The sequence below is a fragment of the Podarcis raffonei genome, chromosome 6 (assembly GCF_027172205.1).
Source record: "Podarcis raffonei isolate rPodRaf1 chromosome 6, rPodRaf1.pri, whole genome shotgun sequence".
Lineage (NCBI taxonomy): Eukaryota > Metazoa > Chordata > Lepidosauria > Squamata > Lacertidae > Podarcis > Podarcis raffonei.
In genome coordinates this window covers 48,694,206-48,718,160 of record NC_070607.1, presented here as the reverse complement: position 1 = coordinate 48,718,160, position 23,955 = coordinate 48,694,206, and the positions used below count along the sequence as shown (strand labels likewise).

The 23,955-nt window shown below is 44.7% G+C and overlaps 3 protein-coding genes across 8 annotated transcripts; 2 read left to right on the top strand and 1 right to left on the bottom strand.

The window, feature by feature from the left end:
- The first annotated feature begins 60 nt into the window (after positions 1-60).
- On the top strand, positions 61-2,737 carry HPDL (4-hydroxyphenylpyruvate dioxygenase like). The gene has a single exon (XM_053392637.1). The coding sequence runs from the start codon at positions 478-480 to the stop codon at positions 1,678-1,680; it is 1,203 nt and encodes a 400-aa protein (XP_053248612.1). The 5' UTR covers positions 61-477; the 3' UTR covers positions 1,681-2,737.
- Positions 2,738-3,357: 620 nt separating this feature from the next.
- MUTYH (mutY DNA glycosylase) lies at positions 3,358-16,224 on the bottom strand. 6 transcript variants are annotated; one of them, XM_053392619.1, is made up of 17 exons: positions 16,101-16,224; positions 15,307-15,422; positions 14,067-14,188; positions 13,917-13,956; positions 12,746-12,819; positions 12,578-12,619; positions 12,270-12,341; positions 11,349-11,462; positions 10,495-10,592; positions 9,585-9,729; positions 8,870-8,957; positions 7,476-7,670; positions 6,414-6,556; positions 5,143-5,304; positions 4,750-4,797; positions 4,114-4,260; positions 3,358-3,866 (listed from the first exon to the last, which is right to left on the bottom strand). In XM_053392619.1, exons 2-16 carry the CDS (start codon positions 15,413-15,415, stop codon positions 4,144-4,146), a joined length of 1,569 nt encoding a protein of 522 aa, XP_053248594.1. In that variant the 5' UTR covers positions 15,416-15,422; positions 16,101-16,224; the 3' UTR covers positions 3,358-3,866; positions 4,114-4,143. The 6 variants fall into 6 exon arrangements, with proteins under 6 accessions (XP_053248594.1, XP_053248593.1, XP_053248596.1 ...); XM_053392618.1 differs by having other exon boundaries at positions 3,358-4,260; XM_053392621.1 differs by lacking the exon at positions 4,114-4,260.
- A 697-nt stretch (positions 16,225-16,921) lies between these two features.
- Positions 16,922-23,362, top strand: TOE1 (target of EGR1, exonuclease). The gene is made up of 8 exons (XM_053392617.1): positions 16,922-17,037; positions 17,476-17,596; positions 17,911-17,951; positions 18,380-18,476; positions 18,708-18,866; positions 19,629-19,888; positions 21,577-21,751; positions 22,446-23,362. The coding sequence occupies exons 2-8, from the start codon at positions 17,486-17,488 to the stop codon at positions 23,220-23,222; spliced, it is 1,620 nt and encodes a 539-aa protein (XP_053248592.1). The 5' UTR covers positions 16,922-17,037; positions 17,476-17,485; the 3' UTR covers positions 23,223-23,362.
- The last annotated feature ends 593 nt before the right edge of the window (positions 23,363-23,955 follow it).

The window sequence follows — 23,955 nt, the reverse complement described above, 5'->3', positions numbered from 1 at the left end:
TCACTTTCGCATGAGGAATCAAAGACACACGGCAGATAAGCTTTCACTCAGAGGCCTGAGGCAAGATCTAAAGGGGAAAGAGAGGGAAAAGATAGACTCTGCAGCTAGGCAGAGAAACGTGCAGATTTCTGGGGGGAGGGGCAGATCCCCCTCCTTAGACCTGGATTCCTTTGATTTTTCAGGCACACGTCAACCGAAGGGAGGTGGCACAGAGCTGCCTCCTCCTCCTGCCCCCCCCTACAAAACCTGGAGGCACTAACAGAACAGGCCCCTGTTCCCATCCAGGGAAGGGACCACTAGGGTCATCTAGCCCAACCCCCTCTGTAATGCAGGGAACTCATGCCCCCTGATTAAGAGTCTTGTGCTCTACCGACTGAGCTTCCCCACCCCACGACAACTGAGCTGGCTTTCTTTTCTGTTTCTGTAGGTCTAGCAGCAAAAGTTGTGTTACCATTGACCACCCTTTCAAACTGCATAATGCCTGGTCTTCTGAACCGGATGTGCCACATTGGCTTCCACGTCCCTGAGGGGCAACAGCTGGCCAGCAACTTGGTGCGCCAGTTTGGATTCGAGCTGTTTGCTGCACGGGTGGCAGAATGGAGCAGGCAGCTGGCCTTCCGGAGAGGGGATGCCGTTTTTCTCGTCAATGAAAGGCTGAAGCCTGCCAAGAGAGATGCTCCACCTGTGCCATCTTCAGGCTGCCGCAAGGATAAAGGAATTCTGTATGACGTGGACCTCGAGTATGCCGTCAGTACAGCCTCCAACATTTGCTTTGAGGCAGAAGATGTACCTGGCATCTCCCAAAGCCTACAGGAACGAGGATGCCAGATCCTCATCCCTCCCACGGCTGTGGGAGATGAAAATGGCCACGTCACTTATTCAGTAGTGGGATCCATCATAGGCAACATCAGCCACACACTGCTTGACAGATCTCGGTACAGCGGACCGTTCCTGCCTGGTTTCCACATGGTGGAGGGTGCTCCCAAGGTCCAGGTGGGTGGCCAGGTGACACATTTTGACCATATCACCTATGCTTGCCCCCAAGGTAGCTCGCAAGCTGTGTTGGACTGGTACAAGAACTGTTTGGGATTCCAGCGCTTCCCCATCCACCAGCAAGACAATGGTACGGATGGCTATACAATCCAGGGTGCTGGTATGGGTCTTCGTCTTACTGCCATGCAGTCCAATGGGAGCGATTCGACTCTGCTTCACAATGACTGTAAAATTATTCTAGCTGAGTCCCTGTCAGAGCAAAAGAAGAACCAGGTGGATACTTTCTTAGAGCAGCACGGTGGATCGGGCATCCAACATGTGGCACTCTACACCACAGGTATTATAGGGGCCGCTGTGGCCATGGCCAGATCTGGCGCAAACTTTTTCAAGCCCCCCTTATCATACTACAGTGAGAAAAGGAAGGTGGAGGAGATAAGGCAAGCTGGGCAAAATCTTCAGCTCCTGAAGGACCACGGCATCCTTCTGGACACTGGCGTAGGAGGCAGCGGTGGCTCTGGAGGCCTTTGTGAGAAGCAATACCTCATGCAGATCTTCACAAAGCCTCTCTTTACAGAGGATACTTTCTTCCTGGAGCTTATAGAGCGATGTGGGGCCACAGGTTTTGGCGAGGGAAACATTCGTGCTCTCTGGCAGTCTGTACAAAACTATATGGACCAGCAAGTTTGAAGAATGCGCACCAACACCCCGTTACACAATCTTGTGCTCAGTGTATATGTTAACCTGATGGTGCGAGTTCTGCAAACCTGCTCCTAAGGGGTTGGTTTCCCTGTTATATTGATGACATAAGGAGTTCTAGATCATGTGCATACTTCCTAAACTGGCACTGCACCTCCACCAGAGTTGCTTTCACTGGTGTAAAAAGTATCCATGTGATCTGGATGACCTACCTAATCAGAACTTTTTACACATTTCTGACCTATTTTGAGTTGGGAGCTCTAACCACAGCGAAGAAACATTGTGTTGGCAGCTGCATCTTGCCTGCAAACAAGTGTGGTCAATACTCCTAGAACAGGGCTTCTCTATTCTGCATCTTTATCAACAAGCTTCACTGCTGGAACAAGCGAGACAAACAGAAAGCATAGAAATCTGGCTCTTAATTCTTTGTAGATCTGGGGCTCCAGAGGCGAAGACTAAGAAACATGGAAAGGGGTAGTATCAGGTTGGTGCTTGCCCAACATTGTCCCAGAACAGGAAATGGTGTTCTTCAATATATGAAATCCATCTTCTTCAGTACAAAACTATGTGCTGAAGCTCTTTTAAAAAACTGTTACTTGAATGGTTTCTGCCTCAAGTATATTTGTGATGAGATCACAGCAAAACATTAATATGTTTATTAACAACAATTTAAATTATAAGATTTATTTATAACTTATTATTTAAATTATAACACTGAAGTATAATGTTCTTTTAAGTGTTGGGTATAATAGCATTTTTTTTGTTTTAGGTCTAGTTGGTAATATGTTTTCAATTTGGCTTGCTAGTCAGCTGAAGAACAGCTTATTTCTTTAGTAAACTTGCTTAATTTTTGTTACAATTGTGTTAAGTTTTAAACATCTTTCAATTGTCAGTCTTGTTTGGATATTTATTTGGGCATGTGGAATACTTATAGTAATAAAGATATATGTGTTTAAGTCAGGGTTGATCTTTTAAAAAAAATATTAATATCAGTTGAGACTATTTTTTGTTATATTTGCATTAAAAACACAATTGCATTAACTTTAAATATTTCTTTGTAGTTCTGTAATAGAACACATTGTTACATGCTTCTCTGTATTAATTCCCTTCTGAGTTTAGAATATTTAGAATCTGATTCTTATCAACATTATGCAACGAACAAGGTCTTATTTATGTGTTTGCTCACTGTGTGGCTGAGCTTTTATGAACTTGCTGTTTCTTCATCTTGGGGAACAGATACTGCTACTTAGCTGTACTTTACGAAAAGGACATGCCTAATAGCATATTTTCCACATTGCTTATGGCAGGGTAGTTACCCTTTTGATAAATGTTACCAATGTGCCCCTTTTGGTCGCAGGGGAGCAATGGGGAGATTATAGAGTAGTCATTTATTGTGCTTTTTTCACATGTGAAATGGCAAATACTAGAAATAGTGGGAAAAGAACGGAAAACTCCACAATATTCCACCTTTGTATTAACAGATTTCTGAATGCTTGCTTTTAAAGGGACTTTCTTGGTTCCTTGCCAGTGACATGGCTGTGCAGGTATCAACATGCTAGTACAATATGTAAGGTTGTGTGTGTTTGCACGCGTGCCAATTTTCAACGCTACAGTGTGAATAATACAATCAGTTAAGAAGAAGAAAGCATAACTAAATAACCGCCACAGTAAAAATTCATTAAAATTTTATTAGCAAACCCACAATTAAAACAGGACACTGCATGTACTGAAAAACAGTTTCATCTGTGAACTCCAGCAATTGTGGCATCTAGTACAGCAGCAAAACACTTTCTTGACTATGGATGTGAGCAAATGGCAATTGCATAGTTACTTGTCCTTGAGAATAAACTAGCTCTAAGAAAGCAACATTTAAGAAGGATGCAGAAGAGACATTGAGTCTTTTTGCTTAGCATCCACTGGAGAATAAGTCTTTCAGTCAGCCTGCCTCATATACTTTTTTTAAAAGTCCATTTTACTGCAGTGTGGCACACCAATAAACTCTGACCTCCTAGGAGCCACTACAGCCACACTTGTTTGAACTGTGCCCGTGTTATGTATTGGAGTGGAGGGGGGCAATGTTAAAGTCACAACATCCCCATGATGCCCTCATTGCAGCCACAGTGTTTCATTCCAGTATGACCACATCCTTGCTGGAGATCAGTCCCTCATTTCCGAAACTATAAGGTAAGGCACATCAGCTGAATGGTAATGCAGACAAAACAACTGGACTCATCCCACAGCCCTGAACTCTAGTAAGATTATGGAGCTTAGCACTGTTTACAACAGGCAGGCACACCTCACTGCCTGGGTAGTGTCATCCCAGGCGAGAATCTTGAGACCTTTCGGTGATGCTCATTGAGAAGGCACCAATGGGGCGTCCAAGTGTTGGACAAGGTTGCTGGGAGTGGAATGAGGTGTACTCACATGAGGTCAGGCAGAGGATAGAGACTGCCATCAGTCCCTGGGATTTGTTGCAAGAAATGAATCCAGAGAAAGTTGCCTCTTGGAAAAACGATCTTCTTCATGCAGGGTCTGGCTGGTGTGTAGGGAGTCCCGTTTCCTCTTGACAATCTGTACAGTCACACATGCATATGCATTTGACGGAGAAAGCACTGCGGCCACCTCTAAATCCCATCCTCTTGCTTATAGGCCTAACATTGGTAAGAAGGGTGGAGACAAACCAGCAGGACCCACCCAGTATGGTTGGAAGGATGTGCAGTTGGCAAGCCTCAAACTGGTGGCTCCCAACACGCAGGACCAGTGATGGAGCTCAGTAGACAGAGGGGCGAGATGCTGTTCCCTGTGGAACGCCCTCCCTTCATATGTCAAGAAGATAAAGAAGTACAAAACTTTTAGACATCTGAAGGCAGCCCTGTATTGGGAGGTTTCTAACACTTGATGTTTTTATTATGTTTTTAGATATGCTGTAAGCCACCCAGAGTGGCTGGGGAAACCCAGCCAGATGGGCGGGGAATAAATAATAATAATAATTCTAGGAACATGATTGGAGCTGCAGAGAGAGGTAAGAGCTGTTCAGCTCTAGCAAATGGATGTCCTTACCTTGGCAGTACTGATTGTAGGGCTCCACTTTTCATAAGCTTTCAAGACCTGGAAAAGTAGGACAGTCCACATAACACATCTAGCACCATAATGAATACATGGTGTTGACTCCATATGAGGGGGCAGGTTGCAACTGTTTACGTACAAAGGCGTTTTTAATGTATCAGCTGCCCCCTGGAACCACTGATTGCTTGAGCCAGAAACACAGGGACAGTGTGAAAGAGGAGACAGAGCACACATAACAAGAGAAGCAGCTAAAAGTGGACCAAGTGTATCCCTTGCTAGAAAGCTATGTTCAGTCATACTTCCAGCTGCAGTTAACGTTTGCATTTCCCCAGAAGCTGGGGCTAACATTCCATGCTGTTGCGTCACCTGCATCTCTCAGGAGAGTACCTTCTTCATGGCTGTGGAGATGGCAGAGTTGTGGAATTCTGTTTCGGTCACCCACCGGGATGCCGGCAGCTCCAGCTCCACATCCCAGTTTCCTTCATCTTGATCCAGATTCAAAGAGTAGATCACGTATGTTTGGCGGATGTGGGAGAAGATATGGAGAACCTGGTGAAGGATTTGAAGATATGTAGATGTGGTTAGGGAAGGTGAGAGATGCCGTTATGTCACAGCATCCCTTCCCTCCCTCCCTTCTGGCAGGTAAGAAGGACAAGTTCCTTGGGAAGGAAGAAACCCAGCTGCAGCCTCATAGAGGGAGGCTGGGCTTTGCATGGAGACCTGGGAGCTTCTCCTTCCCAACCTTCATTGTTTCAGGACAAGGAGCTGCAGGTACATAACCTACTTGTCTGTGGGAGTGAAGACAGGGAAGAAAGCAGAGACTGTGCTCTAGAACTAGGACAGGGGCGCAGGCCTGGAGGCAGACTGCAGTTCTTCAGGCTTCTCTTCCCAGTCGCTGAGACTCACACTAGGTTGTGCCTCCTTCCCCTTCCACACCCCTCCCCACTCATACTCCTCCAAGTGTTTTTGCCTGGCTGGAATGTGGCCTTGAAGTGCAATAATGCTCCTGGCCTGCCTGGATGAAAGTATGTGTGTGTATGTATATTAAAACCTGACTTTTGTTTGGCTGGAATGTAGCCTGTTGGCATCAGTCTGTCTCGGGAGATAATGGAGGAGTGCGCCTTTGGGGGTCAAGTAGTTCACTCCACTTGTCAAGTGATACTCTGAGCTCCAAGCAACCATTGAAGCAGGCAGACAGTGGGGGGCCAGCACTTGGGGCTGCCAAGCTTAAGACGGGCAGTAGCTGACTAGCAAGACATGATGATCTCTCCCACCTATGGCATAATCTGAGTGATAATCTAAAAATAATCTGAGGACTGAATGGCTGGAAGTGAGATTTAATTCAATCCTGACAAATACTGTTCCAGATATTCATGGGGGCAGTAATTTCATTGCCAGCTATTTAACTGCAAAACTTTCCATCTGTCAGTTACAAAATAGAACAACTGTCTTGCCCATCAAACCAGCTTCATGCATGGCACACATCCTGAAGGTTTTGTTTGGCAGTTAATAGCAAGAGACATTCTGATGCTAATGCCACCCAGGTTGTAGGTTGTAAATCCCCTGCAAGGGGAGGTGGCGGCAAGAGAGGAGGTACTCGCTGGAGAGGCACTGTATAAACAATGGGCCAATTCTGCAGGGAGGGGGGTCCAATGTACCTCTCCAACATGCTGCAGGCGCCTTGTTGCCACGTTACTACCAACCCAGGCCTGGAGGTGATCTGCCAGCGCTGCTTTCTGCCGCTTCTCCTGCCCTGACTCAAGGAGGAGGCTTGGAAACTCCCAAAGCCCTGCCAACAAACCTGCAAGAAAATGTACCGTCACCAGCACAAGCTGATATTGTATCGTAGTTAAGAGCCTGAGTTATGAGCTAGAAATCCCTGGTTCAAAAAATCATCTTGGACATAAAATTTGGTATCCTCTGGCAAACTTACACATTCTCAGCCATATCTAAAAACCTGGAATAATATGTGTTTACTTAATAAGGCTGTCGCAGAGATTCCTGGAATAATGTACACAAAACACCTAGGAAATTCTCTAAATAAATACTGTGTTGTCAATATCATATTTTAAACATAACCACCCTCTATCAGGCATACAAGACATGTATTTAGAAAACACTGCTTCCATAGTAAGCGAGCAGTGCTCCTAAGATACATGCCTACGTCAGGGCTGAGTGCTCTCTCCCTTGACTAGTGCAGGCGAAAGTAATGCCTTAAATAATTCAGCTGGTTTTCTTTTACTTCAACTGTGGCATGAATTTTTCAACAGCTGAAAAAATGCTCAGTAACAGAGACAGGTCCAGGTGCCCTGGGTATCTATCTATTTATTAAATGTGTATACCACCCTTCATCTGAAAACCACAGGGTAGTTCACAACATAAAAATACAAAATGAGAACACAAGATACATAATAAACAAAAACAAACCAATAACCCTCCCTCCCACAATCACATTTTAAAGACCATAGAACCTTAATCAGCCAAAGGCCTGGTTATATTGAAACGTTTTTGCCTGGCATCTAGTATAGCAGACTGGAATGGACTGGCAGATAGACTTGACCCATCTTGCAGGCATCTGTTTTCTGCAACCACTAGCTCAAAGTCATAAACGTGCCTCAACATAAAATTGGAATGATCACTGACATGGGTGGGGTACAAGAGCTGGAGATGTAACAACAGATTTTCTAGGCATGGTAAGCCTCCCTTTCTCGGACCATTACCTGTGCTAGGTCTCTGCACAATAAGGTACTCTGGTTTCCCATCACTGCACTTTCTCTGTAGCACACATGTGGCTGTGCACTCGATCCTGGGCTGCTTCTTGGCAGTTTTCCTGGGGAAGTTGGTCACACCAAGGCTGGGATCCCATGGCTCTGAAGGAGGCAGGCAGAGGGAGCAGCTCCCTGTGGCGGCAGCGGCTACAAATCAGAAGAATGAAACAGATGAGATGCCTGGCTCTGAACTGCTGGCAACAGGCAACTGTCTGCAAAGCATCTTTGTGGGAGGTGGCATGTTCTAGGACAGGAAGGCCTGGCTTGCTAATGAAGCCAGAGTTAAATCAATGCTGCCCATTCCATGGTGGCAAAGCTGACAAATGTCAATTCACAACCAAACAAGAAACTACTAATCTCACTGCAAATAAATAAATAAATTCCTCAGTGTTGCATGAACTGAATTTGAGCCAGTCTAGTCTACCAGTGTGGGAAACCTCCAGTCATCCAGGTTTCTCTATTGGACCCTCGGAACTCTCCACAGGCCATGCCTCTCATGGCCTCCTCAAGTGTCTCAGCTTGGCAGGAATGTTCCCTGAACTGTGATAATACATTTTGCTTGCCTGGCTGAAGGATAGAGACGTTTGTGTTACCCATTACAGAACACAGCACTTGGGGTGAAAAAATGTTTCCCGCCTCTGATCTATCTATAGACTCTATTCAATCACACGCGTGAAAGAGATCAATGTGTAGCCATTTACTAGCTTCTCATAGATAAACCTACACAATTCAAACAATAGATTACCAGAAGCAGAGAGCAATATAGTACAAAAAATTACCTGCAGGGGAAATAAGATACTTCAGAGGAAGGATCCAGTGCTCCTCTGCTTCTCTACCAGAGAGCTTTTAGGGACAGACATTTTTAAAAATGAAATTTTGTCATGCATTTGCCATAAGCCTAAGGAGGCATACAAATACAAGCATAAAATCCATCAGATTGATAATTAGAATACAATTAACATATTAAGGGTGGGTTTGTTTGTTTGCATTTTAATGATTATTTTTATGGAGACCTCATCAAAAACCATTCATCACAGCAACACTCTCATAAACCATCACAAAAGCCTGCTCAAACAAAAAGGCCACATGTTTGCTCCTTAAAAACGGATCTGGATTTAGTATGTTTGGTTTTTTGGTGGGGAGTGCCCTTAATTTGCTGGCTACAGAAGATGGCTGTGGTTCTTCCCCCTTCTTCTAGCATCTACTACCCTGAATAAAGAAGGGCTGCTGGTGGAATTGGGAAAAGAAGGTAGAGATTTGCTGGAGGTGGAGATCTGAGAGCTTTCCCACCTTGTAAAAACTCCAAACCACCAACCTGGTAATGCCAGGTCTTCTCATGCGCTTACCACATTCTTCTACATCCAGCACCTGGGGGCACTTAGAAGCAGGTTTTCCTAACAGTTTCTTGGCAGAGGCTGCCTGCTCTTTTTCCACCTGCAGGAAAAGGTTCCAACCATCAGTGAACAGAGAGGTGGGGGGACTGTGCAAGTACTTGTGGCTTCTTCTAGAACTCCCATGTCCTCAGTCTTAACATCAAGCTATATGCTGACATTAGCCATGATTCCAAAGTTGAGACCAAACCCAAGGACAGAATAGGATACACATCTGTGTTGTATATGCAACATTTTAAAAAAGAGATGAAGTGGGCCTTGTTATGTGAAAGGAATTAGGAAGGATCCACAATTTAGAATATGATTAACTGAAGACATTATAACGAAGCATCAATAGGTGGCTTTGTTAGACTGTATTTCTGCTTAGGAAGAAATCCAACCATATAAAATTGAACGAACTCCGAGGGAATTTATGTGCATGGCAGCATTCCTAAACACACTTACTAGGGAGTAAGCACCACTGAAGAAAGTATTTCTGAGCAGACATGCAGGTAGACATGCAGAACCCCCATACAATGTCTGTGTGGTATGTGTACAAGGAGTGTTAAGTTTTTCAGGGAGCTTTGCAGGAAATGGCTCTTCTTTCCCAACAGATAATAATAATCTGACTCCACAGCAAAACACCAGAGCATGGGGAACAGCAAAGGGTATAAAGGAGGAGCTCCCTTACTTTGTGGTGTGCTCTGCAGTGCTGCTTCACAGGACACTCCATGCACCGTGGGGCCTTGGGAGTGCACACAGTTGCCCCCAATTCCATCATCGCTTGGTTAAAGTCACCAGGATAGGATGGGTCCACCAGAGTGTGTGCTAAAGCCCTAAGAACGACAGCAGCCTACATTAGCAAGCATAACAAGTCTTTCTAAAGCAGCAGCCTCAAAAAAGAACAACTCCTGAGCCTTCTCGACCTACAACCGCATTGATGGGAGAGAGCTGAGAGTGAAAAAAAGAGACAGAGAGAGGTGCTAGTTTTGCACAAAAACTGCCCTGGGTCTGCCAGCTGTCGCTCTGTGCTGTAGGGAAGCATTTCTTAGGGAGGTGGCTACCTACTCCCTAATTTTAGAGCGGGCTTTAGAAACCAGCATTCTGTAAAAGCTCAGCAATCAGTAATGGGGAGTTTCCAAAGATGAAGAGCAGCATTTCTAAAGTCTCTGCCCTCTGTCAGTCTCCACAGCACCTAGCTCTTCCTCTTGAGCCAACAAACATTTAGTTAGGACTACCATTGATTTGAATGGAACTTTCTTACATGTGAATTATTCACCCCGACTTCTCTGGGTGTGTGTACAGCTCCTGGTTTGCTGATTCAACTGCTAATTCACTATTTTTTTGACCTTAAGAGTTCAAACTCATATGTGTGCGTAGGGCCACTACCAGCAAGAGGAGACCAACTGCAAGTTCACTATATGCAATTAGAGACTGGCTGTGAACAGTTTAGATTTTGCCAGGATGTGTTTTCTCCATTTTGGATATCTGATGGGGAAGAAGGAACAAAATACTTTTATTTTCCAAAAGCTATTGTCCTTCCCTGACTCTCAGGTCCTAAAACTATGCTTGCATCATCCCAACCCCATCCCTTCCCTTACCAGAGTCTGTCAGCAACAGATGCATTGGCAGGGTCAGCACCAATGGCTCGTGTACGGCACAAGACCCGAATTACGTTCCCATCCACCACACCGGTCACCTGGATGCATTGGACAAAACCCAGCCGTTACTGTACTTGTGACAACTTGTGCTCCAGCCTCTATTAAGGGCTGCTGACAGAGCTACTGAAGAGCCCAACTAGGCCACAGAGGGCCTTCTGCCTGCATCAAATTCACTCTGTGAATCCTTGGAAAGTTGAGATTATGTCGTGGTTAGGATATCAAGTATGGTTCAGGAAGTCTTTGGTTTGAAGCAGAGTGCACAGAGGTACAAGTCATTGTTTAGTGGCTTATATAGTAATTTCTAGTGACCATATTAAATTCTGTATTAATATTTGTTTCTCTTGCCAGATACCACCTCTGTATGGTTTGTGTTCATATTGTACAAAAGGAAGTTACTCTTTAGGACTGATGACTAAGACTAGCCACAATTTAGTCTTTCTTCCAGTCACAGGGTTAGAAAGGTACTGATACTCTTTCTTTTCACTTATACAGGTTATGAAGTCATGCTATACAGAGCAGAAATCTAAATTACACACCACTTCCTTGGCTGAGATCTTCCTATTTGTTCCTACTTGTTCTAGCTCTAACAATGAGGGAATTAGTAGCCAATTCACTGTTTTTAGGGACATCAAGGGAAACACAGGAGTGAACAACAGCTGCAAAGGGAAAGGAGATAAGAAATGTCTAGCCCCCTAGATTGACTAAGGACTCAGAAGCCCAAAGCCAGGTTGGGTAATATTTCTTTGTGCATATTCCTAAAGCAAACCTGCCCACTCAGACTGCAACCTCATTACCTGACCAAACGCTATGGATGCAATAGCTCCTGCAGTGTACTTTCCAACTCCTGGCAACTGCTTCTGCAGCTCTTCTGCTGTCCTGGGCATATGTCCTTCCATCTGTGACACCAACTGCAAAATACACCAGTTGAAGCAACACAGGGACATTGTCACTCAAAAGCACCACCTCTGGTGGTTCTTAGGCACACCGTTAAAACTTCCAACATTCCTTTAAGGTGTCATGATCCTGGAGTCAGATTCCCTTTCTTCAGGGGATGAGGTTGAAGACTCTGAAGCAGGAGGGGAAAGGGAATGCAGGGCCAGCCCTGGAAGTACTTCTCTCTGATGAGCCTGTGAGGGCAGTGTTCCTCCAGCCAGAGGATGTGGCACTGCTGTCCTTGGAAGAAACTATTGCAGAACATTCCTAGCCCTCTGCTGTATTGCAATAGGAGTAGGTTGGCTTTCACTGAAGAAGCACTTGCCATTGCAGATGCGGCTAACAACTGGGATGGCCTTGCTGCCACTATATAGGGTTCAGTGACTGAAGCAGTATCAGAGCTCCGTGTTTCTATAGCACAACCTGAGCAGCTCATTAAGAAGAAGGTGACCTTTCTGGTGATAAGATATAATGAGACGAAAATACTGGCCATTGCCTCTTGGAGGAAGGGTGGGATACAAACATTAGGGGGTTTTAGATATACATTTCCTACAAACTATGCCCTCAGTTTTAGGAAGCTACTCAGCTCAAGAGTAAACCATTTGGGGTTCCCACCTTGCCATCTAATAACACTTTGCTATTCCTACCTGAATTCCCAATTAGACTAGTTAGTACAATAGCTACAGTAGCTAGTTATTTTGCACCTGGTTCTTTCCTAAGTGGCTATTAGAAAATCTTCTTGCAAAAATGCCTTGTGTCTTGACCCACTGCCTATAGAGTACCTTATGTGCACCTTCCTGGAGTCGCTTCCCTCGGGAATAGTAGCCAAGCCCTGCCCATAGCTCATTCACCTCCTATTTCCAAATAGAAAGAGTTAGAAAAAAAATATTAGACCAGATCAATAATGAATGCTTTTGCTTAGTGTTTTTTTTTTTTCTATTTCATTTTTGTGGATTTTTTGGGTATTTCTGTATTTTTTTAAAAAATGTATTTAAATCCTTTTTTAAAAGTGGGGTGGAGAGCAAAGCTGCATGTTCCATTCAAATATTCATGCATGAACACACACAAAATATTGCATTCTCATTCTTACCTCTAGTGAAGCCTGAGCCAGGTCCTGCAAGGTTGGCCATTTCTGTATCAAAAAGGAAAACAGGGACTTGTTTACAAGGTCTCCAAAGCACAATGGATCCAAGATCCAGAATTCAGGAGCTAATGCACAACAGAGCATGCCACAGAGAGAAAAGGATCTCAGCATCACCTGCATCCAGCAATTGTAGTAGTTGATCACTGAAGCCACCTGGGTCTGCTGGAGCATTATCTCTGATACCCACACTGCAGGCACAAAAAGAAAGCAGGTGCATCAGGCATTCTGATACCTTCCTTGTTCTGCATGGCAAGTGGGAGGAGATGTGCTGCTCAATATACCATATTTTTCGCCCCATAGGACGCACCTAGGGTTTTTTTGGGGGGGGGGAATAAAGGGGAAAATATTATTTCCCCCCCCCCAGGCGCGGGGCTGGGGCGGGGGAAGCTTCCCCCGACCCCAGCCCCCTGAACAGGCAGCTCTCCGCAAGCCTTGGGAGACTGGCATGACTTCCCGCCAGGCTCCCACGGCTTGCGGATATCTGCCTGAAGCCCAAACCAGGTGGGGGAACAGCAGGATGGCGGCGCTCCGCCTCCCCGCTGTCCCCCAAGCTTGTGGGGCTGGCGGCAGGGAGGAGCGTGCTTCTCCCCGCCGCCAGCCTCCAAACCAGGTTGGGGGGCAGCGGGATGGCACGCTGCGCCTCCCCGCTGTCCCCTGAGCTTGTGGGGCTGGCGGCGGGGAGAAGTGGGCTTCTCCCTGCCGCCAGCCTCCAAACCAGGTCAGGGGACAGCGGGAACTCCCGCGGGCTCCCAAGGCTTGCGGAGAGCTTCCTGAAGCCTGGAGAGCGAGAGGGGTTGGTGCGCACCGACCCCTCTCGCTCTCCAGGCTTCAGCGAAAGCCTCATTCGCCCCATAGGACGCACACACATTTCCCCTTCATTTTTGGAGAGGAAAAAGTGCGTCCTATAGGGCGAAAAATACGGTACTTTAAAGGCAATTGTAAGAGGTTAAGCAACCTTTTTATATCCCAGGGGGACTGTTTAGCTGGAGATAACTAGTTCTGCATGCAGTTCTATCTTGCCCCTTAAATATTACACTGCTGCCAAAAGTCAAGTGCCATGATCTGACTAGGGGATCTCTAGCAACGCAGAACACCAATGTCCTTAATTGGACTAAGGAGCCACAATTCAAAGTATTTTTCTCAGCAGTAAAACTGATACCACCACATTGCTGCTACCACTAGGACAGTGTTGTGTGCAGCCTGCGGCATTTATCTCTAGAGCACCCCTGAATGCAGATAGATGGCAGGAATCCCCAGCAGAATTCCTGAGGGTTCTTGCTCTCACCAGCATATGCTCGTCTGTCAGCATCCTCTTCACTTGCAGCCTGTAGAAAAGTGAACAGGGGACTTTAGGGAACAGGACACAGCAAAGCAATTGTCTCTCTCTTCTGAGATATTTCTGTGCATCCTAGAAGCCCAGCACAATATGCCATACCAATTTCCTCCAAGGAAGATCTCGTTTGCATTTGTTGTACCAGGTGAGCAGCCTCTTCCGAAACTCTTTGATTTCAGCTGCATTGCTGAAGGTGTGGAATGGAGACTTTTGGCTGGGAACTCCTGCAACAAAGAGAGGGCAGTTACAATTTTTGCAGTGGCAATTTCTATCGGGTTGTACAAATATACACGGCAGTTGATAAACCTGTGCTGGGCCAGAGGGGAATACGTATTTGATAGACAGCTGAAGAACAGCAGTCCTACTGGCATACCCCTCTACAAATATTTCCCAAAGATCTGCTCTTTCTGTTAACCTCAGAAACAGAAGTCCTCAGCAGATATCTCCTTTGTCCATGTCATTCTTCCAGGGCTGGGTAAACCTTTTTCAGCCCAAGGGCCACATTCCCTTCTGAGTGACCTTCTTGGGGCCACATGCCAATGGAGGGGAGGGCTAGAGACAAATGTGGGTAGAGAGCAATGAATGTGGATTTTTACTTTTGTGTAGTGGGCTACTTTTTTTACACACTCACACATTATTCTCTATGTTCCATCTAACTCAAGCAAGAAGCATTTTCAGAGTTCAAGGACACATTCTAGCCAGCAAAAACAGTTAAGGAGGATGCAAAGCAGGGCTAATGAGCAGCGGGGCTCTGGAGGTTGTGTGGCCTGGGGAGGGTCCTATGGGCTAGATAGAGATTCTTGGAGGATCATATTAGACCCCAGCCTGGATGTTCCACATCCCTGTATCACACAAATTCAAAGCAGGAAGATGAGCCCCTATGATGGCAAACTAGACAACAAGCACCGTGTCTGCTTATGTCACACTATTCTAAAACAGAATACTTTTCTGACTCTGCAAGTTTCAATTAAATTTCTTTTTTTTAAAAAAAGTCACCAAATAAATTTGGGTCGAAGAATGTTACAAGAACAGAGGCAAGGAAGGTACAAATTTTCAGGTTTTGTGTTGTTGGCCAAGCAACGCTAAACATTTTCTAATTCCTTCATAAGGAAAACTCCATCTATCCCAAAGTCAGTTTGTGGAATCAGTGATGCATTAAATCTGAGATATTTGTAACTTCAGCTTCTGATTCAGTCTTTGAATGCATAGCCAGCTAAAAAGTTGAGGGGAGTTCAATAGCTGTTACCACAAAATAAGTGATCCTGAAAAGAGGTTCAAACAATTCTTTTCAATTTTCTTTCATCCTACACTGATGAAAAAAATATTTTTGTAACTCAAGCACCTTTGCATAGTGTGGTATGTCCTTCACATTTTTTCAGCGATTTCTGTTGTTTCCCAGTGTTCCTTTGTATTCCTAGCTTGCTGCGTGTTGCCAACTGGAGTTTGCTCATTGCCAGCCTAGAAAAAAAATGTACCACTGTCAAATTATATTTCTCTTCACCATCTCCAGATCCAAAATTAGCAATATGTGCAACACTCTATACTGTATACAGTACCCTGTATTCCATCAAGGTGGCAAGATGTGAATAAGAACTATGAATATAAATGCTGACAATATGGATAGACAACTGTTGCTATAGGGCAACTGAAGAGTGATATAAGAGGCCTGCCTTTATTACTCCTTAATAGATGTAGTCTACATATACAAGAATAGACAGATAATGAATCCTGAGTTTCTGTAATAGATTGCATCACTTTAGATATCTATCTATCTATCTATCATCTATCTATCTATCTATATCTCCTATGCAAAACTCTTTGAAAGTACAAAATTTAACACATCAGAGAGAAAGGTTCTACACGGGTCACTCCCTTGTGCTAGTTTTCTATCTGCAGGAAGCTCCCAGCTCCCCAATAGGGGAGAAATGCGGATCCTTCATCCGTAGCCTGAACTGGTATGGTACATTCTACCACCTCAAGTTTCTGTAACCTCATCCGCTGCGTGTGTAGTAAAACCAAAGGGCTCGGCTCCTCATATCACATGCACGAAGGAATATGCACACTAGGGAGTGTTCTATGCACTTTCACACTCAGAACGGTGTTATTAGAGAGACAGGCCACGAGTAACATCCCTACCTTCGTCTCTTTGTTGATTTCTTTGCGCGCGTCCAACTCAGAACCTCCTTCCAACTAGCGTGGAGCCAATCAAACCGAAGCACAACTTCATCCCGGCAAGCGGAAGGCTCGCAAGGAAAGGGGCTGACAGCATCAAGCCAATCGGCGTCAAAGACGGAACAAAAACTGAGTCACGACGACCAACTTCCTGGTTTCTTTTGGCGCCATTTTCGCACAGAGTTGAAATGAAATGTATCCATAGGGGCAACGCAAAAAAGCTAGGATTTTAGCGTTAACTGCGATTGGGCAGTAAAAGTCCGCCCGTGCTGTTCCTAACATTTCGTGTAGAAAATGCGTAGTTTCAACAACCATTCACAACATCCCTGCAATGTAGCGCACCGCGGATGTTGCAAGTTAGAAGTGGGGCTGTGGTCAAAAGCGAGTGAGTGAGAATGAATACAGTAGGGAACAACAAGGGGGTAGTTTACAGCACATTGCAACTATGTCTACTCAGAAGTAAGTCCTGCATAATTCAATGAGCCTCATTCAGATACGTAGGGTTATGATTCCAGCCCTTAGTATTGCTATCCTTCTACCTTCCGGACGCCACATGCAAATCGTGGGCAGAGAGCAATGAATGCGAGTTTTACTTTGGTGCAGTAGGCTAGTTTTTACACACTCACACATCCCACCCTATCCAAGCCCAGAAATCATTTTCAGAGTACATTTTCGCCATGCAAAGCTGGGCTGGTGAACAGCTGGGTGAGCTAAGGAGATTGTGGGCCTGGGGAGAATGAGTGGTTTTGGATGCGGCGAAAGGCACTTGCAAAGACAGCTAGGCCTACGCGCCACCCTTAGAGGAAGGACCCCAGAGAGCAGGACGCGCCGGAAGCTGGCGAGTTGAACGACAAGGGAGATGGCGGTTGTCTAAGTAACTCGCAGGTGTCACTTCTCGAAGGTAAGAGAAGGTCTTTCGAAAGCACCTTCTGGGAGGAGGTATTGTGCTCAGCGGTTTCTTGTGCAGACGATGTGCATTCTCCTAAACGAGTTAGTGGCCAGGGACTAGGAAATGGTGGTGGAGCGGAGGTTTAAACTTGATCTCACCTATAACGTGCATGTTATGGATCATGTACTGATGACTTTTTACTGTTCCCGTTCTAGTTCTGGTTTGAGCTTTAACGAGATGAGGCATTTACTATACCTGGGGCTCTTGGGTTTTTTGCCATATAAAGCAGCGGTTCCTGTTCTCTCTTTTTTTCTGAGGTGTTGTTATTTGATACATGCAGGGAGCAATCTGTGGGTTCAGGTTTTTTTAATTAGTCATTGGTATCCCCAAAGCAAAATTAACCATTGGATTGTAAAAGTTATGCATGTCTAATCTCTTGTGTCCCAACAGCTGCATAAGGATGACTTCCTTGAAAGTGCCAGTCATCGATGTCCAGAATGATAATTTCAAGGAGCTCTGGCCATCCATGCTCTTGGCCATCAAAACATCTAGCTTTATAGCTATTGACACGGTGGGTAGAGTTGCCCTTCTTTGTGATTTCTCAAAAAGGGTAGGGGCGGGGACTGTAACTTTGATGGTAATTGGGTTGCTGTCTTTGCTAGGGAAAGCTGACACCATTTTATTTAATTTTTCCATTGGTCTATCTACCTATTCTTTATACTGCTTTCCAGGGTTTCAGACAGGAGTTTTCCAGCTTTGCATGGGAGACATCAGGGATTAAACGTTGAACCTTGTACATGTAAAACTGTAACACTGAGCTACAACTTATTTTACATAACTTGTTCTACCATGGAGTGGAAATCTAATTGTTATCTTTGTCCATAGGAGCTTAGTGGGCTTGGAACAAGGAAGAGTTTGTTGAATCAGTAAGTAATGTGCTGCTTCTGTGTGAGTCCTGAAGCATGATGTTCTCATTCTTGTTGTTCTGAATTATTAGGTCCTTGAATATGGACAGTATTGTGGAGCGTCTGCCGATACTTTCAGGAGTCTTTGTTTCCCCCAACTCAGTACTAGACACTAGTTGAGTGGACCTATTGGGATTCACAGTGGAAGCAGTTCTTGGACTGTGTGGGTGTGGATGGCTTAAGGCGTGCTTGCCCATTTGGAGTAATCAGTTCTTTGAGGGCAGGAAATATGCAAGCTGTGGGGAACAGGCCCACATGCTATTAATATGCTTCGAAATTCAGGCTGGTCTCGATCTTGAATGGAAAGGTGAAATTTGTCATGTCAATAGGGAAGCTATGGTTCAGTGGTCTAAATTTCCTACTAAGCTGCCTGAGGCTTCTCCCCACAGGTGTATTGAAGAACGATACAAATCTGTTTGCAGTGCTGCCAGAACACGCTCCATTTTGTCTCTAGGAATTGCTTGTTTCAAACATCTTCCTGATAAGGTATAGTGCTCATTGTCTGGCTTTCACCCTAATTCTACTGCTGAGTTAAGAATGTGTTGCTTATAAGAGGATGGTATATTGAAGGTTCAGTCTTCAATGCATAAAGTGATGCATAAAGTGACCAGTATTGATTCTAGACACTAAAGGAAGTAGTTGTTGATTTCTAGGATGTTACTGTTTGCACTTTTTCTGTGCTGCTCTCAATTTCTTTGAACTGGCCTGTATTTGCAGTCAGAGAACACGTACCTCTCCCAGATCTACAACCTGACCCTGCTCTGTATGGAGGATTATATCATTGAACCACAGTCAGTTCAGTTCCTGGTGCAACATGGCTTTGACTTCAACAAGCAGTATTCTCAGGGCATTCCTTATCACAGAGGCAATGACAAGGTATGGGGACTCTTTACTGTAAGGTATAAGTGAGGTGAGACCACAATGAGAAAGTAACTGGTTTCTTTCTTAATATCTGCTTGGCTTCATTTGCATTTCACACTTCTTTTGCTAATCAAAATTATCCACGTGTATTTTTAAAAAACCTTTATTAACATCAATTAACAACCCACAATGCATTTCACACTTCAGTGTCATGGGGCTGAATTGATGCTGCACCAACATAGCCACCACCTAGTCAAAGTAGTTCTGTGGAGCTTCTGTGGAGGAGTCAGTCTGCTAGCAGCTGGTTTCACCATTGAGCTGGAGAACTGCCCTTACAGAAATAAGCTTGGGAACACATACCAGGGCCTGAGCTGAAGGGGTGCGAAATGTCCTGCACTTTCATCTGACAGTTCTGGTAGATGAATAAAGCACCATCTCTGCCTAGAGTACAGGAGAGAGTGGTGGTGGGCATCCTGCCTTTTCCAGGCTTTACCTCAGTGAAAACTAGGTGTGGTGGTTCTGCCCTAGAACCTGGGTCATGAATCCATAAGCAGTGGCAGAATTTGGGCTGTAGACCTGTACCATCAAAACAGGTGAAGGGAACTCCAGGGGATCAATGCCACCCTCTTTTGCATTTACCTCTGCTGCCTTTGCCTGCATTGACCGCCCAACACTTCTGAGGCTCATCTTCATCCAGGCTGTTCCCATATCAGATAAACTAGTGCAGGCTTTGGAAATGAGGCCAGCTAACCTTATTCCCTCTTTGCTCTCTCTCAGGGAAATGAAAACCACAGCCAGACTGTCCGTACTTTTTTCCTGGAACTGATCCGAGCCAAGAAGCCCCTCATTCTGCACAATGGCCTAATTGATTTGGTTTTCCTGTACCAGTGCTTTTATGCTCACCTTCCTGACAATTTGGGCACCTTCACTGCTGATCTTTCAGAGATGTTCCCAGCTGGAATCTATGACACCAAGTATGCTTCCGAGTTTGAGGCACGTTTTGTGGCTTCTTACCTAGAGTATGCCTACAAGAAATGGTAGGTATCTCGTCAGGTCAAGCTGTAAGCACCCTGACAAGGATTCTTGGGCTGAGATCCATTGTAGCACAGGTAGACATTTGCCTGATCACATAATAAGGCTTTTCCTTCCTCCCCTCCCCCCTTCACCTCCCCCATGTACTCCCAAAATCTACTCTGGAGATTTGAGGGACCAGGTTTTTGGAGCACATGGGTGTGGGAGGTAGAATAGAAATTGGAAGTTCCATTGCACATGCTGATTTCTGTTGGGTAAGCAGGCATACATCATTGAATGCTGCTCCTGGGCTTTAAGTACCGAGAACACAACTGCTGGGTCCAAGGCTGCTGCTCTTCTATTTTTACTGGAACAGGGTCTGCTTTGGGTATGAATGAGTAGGGTGGAGGACAAGAAGTATGAATACCATATCCAGTTAGTGACTTTGTTACTTTCCATATAGGTTATTCTATTTATGTGCATTTTGGGCAAATACTGTGATTCAGTTAAATCTTAATTGTGATTCAGTTAAACCCCAGGCTCCATTGCAAACTTATAACTCTACATGCATGTACTTGCCTGCTATTTGTCTTTGGTTGTTCTCTTGCTACAGCTTTCAGCAGAAATTCTTTATGAGTTTAAATTATTATTATTATTATTAAATTTGTATTCTGCTCTATACCTGTAGATCTTAGAGTGGTTCACAACATAAAATTACAATATAAAAGACACAAAATACATGATAGAAATATGAACAAAAACAAACCAATAATCGCCCCTTCCACAACCCATTTTAAAGGGCATCGGATGTCAATTGGCCAAAGGCCTGGTTGAAAAGGAACGTTTTCACCTGGTGCCTAAAGATGTATAATGAAAATGAGTTGCATTTCTTTGTACTGCTTAGGAGACTGAAATCTCCTATTTGATACTAGAGCCTGGATTCTGAGTAAAGTATTTTACTTAATTCCAGTCCACAAAATTTTGACGGGCCTTGGCAGTTAGCCATAATTTATGGTCTCCACAAACTCTATTGGCACATGCAGAGGACCCAAGAGATGAAGGGTCAGTCACATTCCATGCTGTGCCTTTAAAACACTAAAATACAGCAAGAAGGATTCTCACTCAATTTTCAGTATCTTCAAAATGTGGCACGAAGCAAAAGTTCTTTGCATATATCAGAAGACTTGAAAAAGAGACTGCAACAGTCTTGTCTGCCTAATGCGGTAGAAGATGGCTCCTGTCTTAAGTTCTCTGTGGCAGCAGAATGAAGGGGTAGGATTTTTCATGTTGTCCTTGGCTACTAGCAGAAGAAACTAGTAGAAATGTGTGGAACTGACTAAACAACTCCTCAGGTTTTCTCTTCCCTTTTCTCCGTTTCCCCACTCCCTGATTCTAATAATCAAATGAGAGGTTTGCCTTCTGCTTAGAGAAAAGTACTAGTTTGGGAAGATGCTCATACCCTGTTATGGTGTTCCAGATATCTGGCAGTCAGGGGAACAAGCAGTTGTGCTGATAGCATTTTCATGTGTCTGTGCTTCTCTTCTAAAAGGCAATGCTATGTATCTTTTATATTCTTATTTCCGCTTTAGCTCATTTTTCTACATTCAGGGGGCTTTCCTATGAGTACATAGAGGAGCCTGTCCTGAAGGGCAGTTGATCTCCTTGCTCTGACACAGCCTCTGTTCCAGGTTCTAATGCTACTCTTGCCTTCCAGCAAGCGAGAAAACTACAGGTTGAAGAATTCAGAAAAGCAGCACCTCAGCATAGAGTTCTGCAACTACCCAGACAGCATAGCTTCCTACATCGATTATCGCTTCTGTTCCCTATCAGATGCCAGCCAATCTGGGCTTGACCCTGCCAACAAAGTCACCATCTGTCAGACGTTTTCTGTAAGTATTACTTCTGTCTACCTTCTATCTTGAAAGTTTGTCAAATAGTAAATTGTAAATAGTTCATTCAGTGTGGTGGATATTTCAGATAGGGACTATGAGGACAAGCTGTCTAGAATGATAGACAGGCTCTTGGGCTGGATGTGCGTGTGGCAGTGGGAGGCAAATGCTTATGCTGGTATTATGGTCAATTTTAAAGCATGATACCTCTTTCTGCAGCTTTCTGATAAAAATGGAGAGGTGCTACCTTTTAATAATGAGGGTATCTGGGAGCTTATTAGGGAACACAAGAGACCTGCTGGGTCAGGATAAAGGTCCATTTAGTCCAGTATATTTTCCCAACAGTGGCCCAGCCCAGAAGCCTCAAGTAATACATGAGGTTTGGATGATCCGGAATAGTCTTTTAATATTGCTATTTTCCGGTTAATTAGCATGGCACAATCTCACAAATGTGCTAAATATCCAGAAGTTAATGTTGAAAGTTGCTCTAGGGCAGCGTTTCTCAAATTTGGGTCCCCAGCTGTTGGACTACAACTCCCATCATCCCTGACCACTGGTTCTGCTAGCTAGGGATGATGGGAGCTGTAGTCCAACAAACAGCTGGAGACCCAAGTTTGAGAATCACTGCTGTAGGGTATCTAAGATCCAGTGATATTTTCTCAAGTGTGCTAGTGATTCTCACTCTCCCCTGCAGGCCTATGGCTGGTGCCCAGATGGATTGAAGTGTTCACAGTCTCACAACATTGACCTAATAATTAATGAAGATGAGAACCACAAAGAGGACAAGCGGAAGAAAAGAAAGCAGAAGTGGAAGCATCGGAAGAATTTTGTAGAGCCCTCAAAGGAACCTGTGTTGAGAAGCCCTGAGAAGGAAGGAGAGGCGGCTTGCAATATGGAAGATGGTCCCCCATCCAAGCAGTCCTGTTTAAGCAACATGGTTGCTCCTACTGTAGATTCTGCAGGCACAGAAACTGTATCCAGTAATGAGGAGAGTTCTATGGATGTGGAACGAGAACTAGGCTCTGACACGACAACTGATACCAAGATGGATGAGGAACAAGCCAGTGCCACAGACAATGAGGGCATCACTTTATCACCATCCAAAGATGGGCCACAACAAAGGGCAGCAGGGACTGAAGGATCAGGACCAGAAGTCCAGATAGAGTGTGCTTCTGTAGTGACGGCTTTGTCTGGCAGCCAGAACCCAGTGGCACCAGTGCCTGGCTGTTCAGAGGGTGGTATTCACCGGGCTGGCTTTGATGCCTTCATGACAGGTTACATTATTGCCTACGTCCATATGCTCAAAAATGATGAACACAAAGACTCAAGTGAAGGGCCTTGGTTGCCGGACTGCCATAACAAAGTGTACCTCAGTGGGAAGTCTGTCCCCCTTCAGATAGTGAAAAGTTTGTTTTCTAAATCCTCCAAAGCTCACAGCCAGAAGATGAAATTGGCTTGGGCTAGTAAGTAGAGCTGGGAACCCTCCTACTTGGGACTTTACATAAGAGCTGTTGAAAATAGCAGCAGCTTCTACCCACAGTCATCAAACAAAAGCAGCAGACTGTGACTTTATTTTTAAACATCTGCACAATTAAATTACTCTGTACAGTACTAGAATTTCCGTTTTTGTTTGTTAAAGGTAGAGCCTTTATGTACACAGGACCAGGCAACTGTCTTAAACATGGGAGAGCTATGAGGAGCCCTAATTTATAGCATATTAATTTAATCCACTCATTCAAACCAAGAGCATGAGAACCAGAAGCTTATTTTTGTAGCGACCATGGAGACCACTTCTTCTCTTGCATACAAAGACCAAACAGCTTCCATATATAAGTAACAATATTTATAGCAGTATTAAACCTTGTATCTATGCAGTATTTGTGCATTTTAAATTTCAGATCAGAGCCTGTTGGGGATTACAGTCATACCTTGTGCTAAGTTTGCTTCACGTTGCGGCTTTTCAGGTTATGAACATGGCAAACCCAGAAGTGTTTACTTCCGGGTTCGCCACGCGCAGAAGCGCTTTGCACATGTGCAGTAGCGGCGCTCTACTTAGGGACTTTTCGGGGTGCGAACAGCACCCCGAAACGGATCGTGTTTGTAAGTAGAGGAACCACTGTATATTGGTAAGTATGCACCAGCATACTTACCAAACTAGATACAGTATTGTGTAAATTCCATTAAAGTGCATATTCAAAAAGATG